Raw genomic sequence first — 7,799 nt, 5'->3', positions numbered from 1 at the left:
GGGGGGGCGGGTCAAAATTTATCAAGCATACCTTCAGCCAAATAGGCACAGGTTGGACAACCAGAAAGGAGATGTGTTTTTACCTAAAGGATACAAAGTGTGGGATGTTGACGATAAAACTGTTCACAGCGATCAACATCAGGCCAAAGTTGGCTTGCCTCTCGTTAGACAATCGCTGCAAAAGAAAAGAAGCAAGAAATATATATTATGTTGAGTAGAAAAATGTTTTAAAGTAGTGTAAAATGTAGTCATGGGAAATGTCCTCACGATTCAGTTAATTCGATGCATATAACACGAATAAAACAATTATCTGGCTAAACTTGCCTAACACTTTGCTCCTCAGACATTCTCGTGAAAATGTAAAACACCAATAAAGAGACGTGCTGCATGATTAGAGAGAAATAGAGAGCTCAGTTAGCTCAGTTGGTATCATGCTCTGGTTCGAATCTCAGAATGGGAACTCTTGAACCCGAGTCGTTTTGTGAGGTTTTCATGGTCCCAAACCAATTTGGCTCGTTTCTACCGAAGAGGGATGTTATATTCGAAGGTTGTTGCAGCTGCTGCTGCTGTTGTTGCTGGGGGGTGGGGTGTTATCGATCCAGATAAACCATACATAAAAAGTTAAAACCTGAGCTTTGGCGAACCAGCAGACCATGGTGTAGCGTCGACGATGACCCTACGGTGAACCAGAGGCTACAGGTGATGGCCAGAAAGAAGACAGGGTAGCCGATGTCGTAGGAAAAGAACACGTCATACACCTTGGTTGTTGTTGTTATTGTTGATATTTAACGCTCCCGTCGACACAATTTCGATCATTTCAGAAGCTAGCTGCTTCAACCCTGCCAGTCAGGGCCAACCCGAGTATGATGCTTGAAGTATGGGAGCTCAAGTAGACTTTTACCGAAACCGACAACAAATTAATTGTACATGTTATTGTTGTTGTTGTTGTTGTTGTTGTTGTTGTTGTTGTGGTGGTGGTGGTGGTAGTGTGATGGGTTTTGTTGCTGTTTTTGTTGTTGTTTTTGTTGTTGTAGTTGTTGTTGTTGTTGTTGTTGTTGTTGTTGTTATTGTTGTTGTTGGTGTTGTTGATGTTGTGGTGGTGGTAGTGTGATGGGTTTTGTTGCTGTTTTTGTTGTTGTTTTTGTCGTTGTAGTTGTTGTTGTTGATGTTGTTGTTGTGGTGGTGGTGGTAGTGGTTTTTATCGATCCAGACAATTATACACAATATTGTACATGTAATTACCTGAGCTTTGGCGAACCAGCACACCATGATGTAGCGGTCGACGGTGACCCCCACGGTGAACCAGAGGCTGCAGGTGATGGCCAGGAAGAAGACCGGGTAGCCGATGTAGGAGAAGTAGACGCCGTACACCAGGCTCGTGTCCACTGCCGGATCCCAGGCCCGGAGGAATTCGTTGAAGATGAAACACACCAGAACCCAGAAGTCGGCCACCGCCTGGGGGGGGGGGGGGGAGGGGTTCAAGAAATAAGGATATAATATTATTGTATTTTTATAAAGATGAAGGGTTTAACATATCGTTTAACACACACACACATACACACACACACACACACACACACACAACACACACACACACACACATACACACATACACACACACACACACACACACACACACACACACACACACACACACACACACACACACACACACACCGAAGGGGCAGATTCTGGTTATTCGCCAACGCTTGAAAACGCGCTGCTTTAGTGTTCTTTAAACAAAAAGAAGGAAGACTTTTTAATAGAAGGAGACTTTGATAACGACTCCGAATAATTGTCGATTTTGATAGAGCAGACAGTACATTTATATTTAGTTTCCCACCTCATGGTCTTAGTAACTCAAAATAGCCAAAAATGTCAGGTAGATATTTTGCAATTCTGAGGTAGCAATATGTGTTAGACACGTCCAAAAGAGTTAAAAGTCGCATCTTGCTAATTAATATTGAGTACTAACAACGTATGGCGACACACGCCAGGGGACACTACACAATATAGCATTTATAGAATGAAATAACTAGATGGGTTAAAATTAGAGCTAAGACTTCAGCAAATTTTCCAAACTCTGCTGTACATTATCCTTAAGGCAAGCTGCTTTTTTCGGGGGGGGGGATTTGTTTAGGGGTAGTTGTTGTTTTGTTGGGGAGGGGGGTGGTTCATTTTTCTTAAAGCAACCCCTGTGTCTCAATGTGACTGTATTTTCTGACCCTTCAATTGTTGCTGTTTTACACCCCTGTCAACACAATTTAGATAATATAGGATGCGCTCTGCTTTGACTTGCTTGTCAGGGTCAGCGTGAGTTGGGAGAGATATAGCGACCCAGCAAACAGACGAGGGAACTCGATAAGGAAAATCTCCGGGGAATTGAACTTACGTCCTCTGCGTTCGACAGCAAAGTGTCAAACCTCAACACTACAGATGCCGGTGACAAGAGACAGATCTTAAGGCAGGGTCAGTATTTATCAAAAGAAATGTATATCCACCCTCCCCCTTTATTTCCATCCCCAATGTCTTCGCGCATCATGATGATCCGCTGTTTCTTATACCTGTAAGTTATGGCTAGCTGCAACCCTACTGTTAGCTCCATTTTTTTATCGTGGATGTTTCGTACTAGGTAAAATTGGCCGTCTCAGACAGTTTCGACAGTATAAACTCAATTTAGAGGCACAGGTTACCTGTCCAATAAGATACTGTCCAGTGGAGCTCCGCATCCCAGGTCGACGCCACGTGACCACAGACAAGACATTTCCTGCCAGACCGAAGACACAGACGATAGGACCAACGAAAGCGAACATGGCAAAGTGGAGACGATCAGCCAGGTTCTTGCCCGGAGCCATCATTATGACGTCATCGTCCTGGCCACCCCTGGACACGTGACCAGCACCAGCTTGGCCGTTCTGGCTGGAAGACAAGAGGGTAGCCAGGGTGGACGTCAGCGCATTCATAGCAGAACTGTGGACGTCATCATCTGCCAGCTCGCTGCTGCTTCTCCTGGTCACAGTCTCGTCAGCGCTCAGCGCCATCTGGGTCTTCGCTGCTTATTTGTTTTAGTAAAAGTTTTACGGCACTTCCAACACAATATAAGTTCAGAGGATTGGAGATGTTACAAGAGAGTAACAAACACAAAAAATGAAGGAGAGATAAAGAGATAAGGAAGAGAGATGTTTGATAGAAAAGAAGGAGCAAAACCACACCAGAGCACCTGCCAACGACCCACAGTCTAAGATGTAAGCACTTAATGGAGGGAAGAAAAATGTTCCCGAAAACGTTTCTTAGAATCTTGATCATGCGAATCTTAAAATTCGAGAATGAAGTGTGAATAGTGAAGAAATTCACAAATAACCTTCGACGACATCTTATAAACTCTTTCTTATGCGTTGGTTTGAGAAATGATAAAATTTGTGAACTGAATGTCGTGAAGAAATCCACAAATATAAAATGTCCCGAAGACTCTTCCTAACTAAACTCTTGAGTATGAGTTGACTTAACGATAGCTGAATTCGAGAGTGGAATGTGAACTATTGCTGCGAAGAAATCCACAATAGAGAATATCTCCAACGGCTCTTGTGTTAAATGTAGAACGTGGTCTGTATCCTGTTGGTTGAAGAAGGTTGGGATTCGAGAATGGAACCTCCGCACTGCAAACAATGGGAAAATCCACAAAGTGACGATACTGTTTCTATTGTAGAAGGGGCCTGTTCTTGCAGAGTTCTGAAACAAAACATGTAAAATAATAGTAATAAACCAAATAATCAAATTCCACTCTTTTGGGAATTTGTTTACAATGCCGTATATAAACACACAAATACATAAGACATATGAAGGATGCATGAATGATATACGATATCACAAACAGACAATGCACACCGCTTGCCATCAGTGAGCAGCACCCTGGTTTGAGCTACGCTTATCATGTCTTGCTAAAGGACACACCTCAGTGACCACCCACATGACGTATTTTAGCGCCTATATGGCTGCTTGCACTGCATACTCCCAGGAAGTTGAAATTGTTTCAGGGTGCTATCAGGTCTACATGGGTAGTAATATAGATTATAAAGCGCAGAGCGGAAATGTGTTCGATGCAAATGCTATTCATTATTCATTACTATTATTATTCCCAAACGCAGGGTCACCGACACACACTTGACGTTAATTATGAGCCTGGACGCACTAATCATTCAGCCACTGGAACCCCCTATGGTGGGTACTCGAATACAATGAATAAAGATCCGTGGAACAACTTACGCGCTTAGTTTGTTATCAAGAGCTAAGCTTCGCGGTCAACTTGTGGTCTTATACTTTTTTTTAAAAATGAAAGTGTTTGTACGCCCCCACCGACACAGTTTATATCATTTAGGAGTCAGACTTTCGACCCTGCCTGTCAGGGTCAACACGAACTGAGCGGGATACAACATCCCAGCAGAAAAACCCCAGGGTACTCTCGAGAACTGAACTCGGGTCTATTGCATGCGACCCGGGCTGAGAGGAATACAATATCCCACTAGAAAGACGGGGATACTCGATAAAAATTCTCCCGCCATGTTAACGCGGGTTTCAATTCTACACATAATTAACCATTTAGTTTTGTTTTTCTGCTTTTCTTTCTTATATTCCACCCGTATCTGTGGTGAAGGCGCGAGTTTCGTTTCCCCGTGGAGAGGTCTATTAATCCTGTATTTCCGTCTGTCCGCAAGGTCGTCGTATCCCTCTCAGTCTGGATTGGCCGTGACAGGTATGATACAAGCAGCCCGCCTCCTAATTGATCTAAACGTTGGCCCAATGAGGCGTAAAACAGCTAGAATTTGTGTATTAATTTCCAAGGAAGCTTCTCTTCTGCACCTCACGATCACCAGTGTATGACTATTGAATCGCTACCATAAAATTTATACTGGCGTCAGTGGTATAGCGGTTAGGCGCTTCGCTGTCGCTCATAGAAGAACCGAGTTCGATTCCTGAATGACGAGATTAAAATTTTTTCTCGAATATCTTGGTCTTTCTGCTGGGTTGGCCCTGAATGATCTAGATTTTGCCGATGTGGACGCAAAAACACGTAAACCTACAATTTTCAGAAAATAATCAAACCTGGATTCATCATCATCTTTTACTCTGGCAAACTAACTGGCGCAAAGAGATCCAAGCAAGGTCATAATGGAACATTTGCTTGAGTTAAATATAGGCACGTTGGCGTAAGAAGGCTTATTCAGCGCTGAGAAAAAGCGAGACATTTAGAAGGCAAATTTAAAATATAGTCATGATCAGAAGGTAGGACATTTTTTTGAAACTTCTGACTGCCCATTGCGAACCAACACGTCATATCAACGCTAAGTCATATCCAAACAACAGCCTACCGAGATACGGGCTCACAACCCACAGCAAGATTTCATCCAGCGTGCGCAACACTTGACTACTCTATTGGTCATTGTCACAAGCATACATTTTACATATTGTTGGGGGGGGGGGGGTTTGGGTTGTTGTTTTTTTCCTTTTGTTTGTTACTGTGGGGTTGTTTGTTGTCTTTTTTTTTTTTTGTCTCTTTTTTTTTTTTTTTTTTTGTTATTGTATATTTTTCAAGAGACGGGGAACTTACCCGTTACTGAATCTGCACAGCTATTTTGCTATCAAGTATTACTGTCTGTCTCTATTATGCCTGTCCCTATCGGTAAGATGCTGCTCACAAACATTGAGTGGCAACGAGAACTCTTTGGTTTTATTAGCAGATTTGAGCAAACACATGTAGGCCTGTGGTATATTGCGTGCCTAAATACAGAACTAAAATACTGGGTACTAGTTTCATTGAGTAACCCCTCGCCTTTTTTTAAACTTATCTTAGTTGGAAAAACTGCCACGCTTACATGTGCGCCTTTCAGTTGGTAATCGTTACCTTACGTCTAATCATCTACCTAAAAAAATGATAATGTATGCGAAATCAACCTCTACGTTTTGATTTTTAAGTTTTCGATTGCCTGTCATTTCCACCATTTACTTGTACTGCCGTTTGTGTCAAGAAAGACGTTATGACTCTCTAATTATTTTTTTTAAATCAGCGTTGAAACATATAGAACCCGATAATCGTTTGTAAGTGCTTATTATTTTGCATTGTCAAATATTCCCAGCCCTGTGTCAAGCGCCAATTTCGTAATGATGGACCACAGTTTGTTATAGATCAAATAATTCGCATTCAGGAGAAGGGGAAGGAACCTTCAACATGTGTTGTCAATTTGTAAAATTACGTTTACCTAGATCTACGTAAAGATTTCGCGATGTAAACACAGAGCTAAGGGAGAGGTGGGCTTGACGAAACTTCTAATTGTCAGGTAAATACTGTGTGCTACCACAGTGCGATTGCTGGTGGTTTTATTATCATTGTTTCATGCGGTATAATGATATGCCAAAGCGTTGTTTTATGTGTAAATTGCTATTCGGGTTGAGCGTTGTCGCAAATTTCCCTTTAAAAAGGGCGAGAATGGCCCGACAGTAGGACAAAAAATGTGGAATATGTCGATCACTTTAATTCTCATCTGTTTCTCAAACGGCTTGGAGAGGAAATTATCACCCTTAAAACCCCCAGGTTGACTCTCAATTCCGTGCAATGTAAATTTGTTCTAGTTGAAAATTAAATCGACCACCGTCCTCTTCTTCTTCTTCTTCTTTTTCTTCTTCTTCTTGTAAGGTAAATTGGGGGGAGGGATGGGGTAAAATTTGACTTAAAACACTGCCTCTATAGAGATAATTTTTCTTAAGTTTGTCTGTAAACGAGTTTATGTGAATACGTTTGCCCTGGTGCCCAAACTGTGAACTCGTGAAAAAGCTGGCTTATGTGAAAGGACCAATGGTGAGTAAAGCAGACAGTCAGCGAGCAGGATATTGAAAGGCAAGTCAGGAATTTTTTTTTTTAACGGGGGGGGGGGGTTGATGCCTAAATCAGAGATATACAAAGTGTTCTTAATCAGCTGCAGGCTGCAGGCTATAAAAAAAGCGAATCCACAAATCGAAATCTTAGTTACTAGAGATCATAATGCCAAAGGTGGATAGGGCTCAGATGAGATATGGATTCCGAAGAAAGGAAATAGAAGAGGAGATCATAATAATATACCGGCTGGCTTTTTCAAAATTTGATAAGTTTATTACAGTGCTTGCAACTGCATACGGCCAAATGAGCGAGCGGAACACCTTAAACATTTTCTGTTTGATAGGAATTGATTTTGAATTTTGCCTGTATGACGTCGATCTGTTACCGATTTTGGGATCACCAAGGGTTCTAAAACGTGCACAACTTGCACACGGGATCTCAGAGATTTTTTCGCCCTTATTCGAGAAGGCTAGTTCAACTAGGTGTTAGATCTGACCTACTCTAAGGTCAGGGATGTGGCTGAAAGTCGACAGTAAAAAGGAGCCATGGATTAAAAGTAGAAAGGCTGCTAACAGAGTCAGTGGCCCAGAGGAGGGGGCAAAGGAGAGGGGAGAGCAGAAAGTGGAGACGAAAGCAGACGACAGAACATGGTTAGAGAGCAAGAAATGGGGTGAAAGGTGAAAAATATTTCGGGAAGAAAACTTTGCGCTGCTGTTAGGTTTCGAACCACGGGCCTACTGAATGAGAGACGAATACCGCACCTCTAGAAAACGAGAACCCAACCTTATATACTGGTATGCTTTTTGTGACTTGTATAGAACAATAATAACAATGACAGTATCCAGAGGCGAAGCGTCTATATAATCAAATAATCACTGCTTCCCTTCCTAATTTTGAAACATTGTCGCAGTCAAATTCATCCATAGACGTA

The 7,799-nt window shown here is 42.1% G+C and overlaps 1 protein-coding gene across 1 annotated transcript in view; it reads right to left on the bottom strand.

Annotated features, from left to right (window-relative positions):
- The window catches only part of LOC101853952 (FMRFamide receptor), a 5,987-nt gene extending 2,946 nt beyond the window's left edge, over positions 1 to 3,041 (bottom strand). The window contains exons 1-3 of the mRNA XM_013085105.2: positions 2,694 to 3,041; positions 1,243 to 1,455; positions 84 to 175 (exon numbers count right to left, since the gene is read on the bottom strand). Coding sequence (XP_012940559.1) covers positions 84 to 175; positions 1,243 to 1,455; positions 2,694 to 3,041 — 653 coding nt within the window. The remainder of the gene's footprint in view (positions 1 to 83; positions 176 to 1,242; positions 1,456 to 2,693) is intronic.
- Positions 3,042 to 7,799: the final 4,758 nt, after the last annotated feature.

This window comes from Aplysia californica, unplaced genomic scaffold, assembly GCF_000002075.1.
Source record: "Aplysia californica isolate F4 #8 unplaced genomic scaffold, AplCal3.0 scaffold00345, whole genome shotgun sequence".
Taxonomy (NCBI): domain Eukaryota; kingdom Metazoa; phylum Mollusca; class Gastropoda; order Aplysiida; family Aplysiidae; genus Aplysia; species Aplysia californica.
Note: the sequence above shows the minus strand (reverse complement) of the source record. Positions and strands in the feature narration are given on the sequence as shown.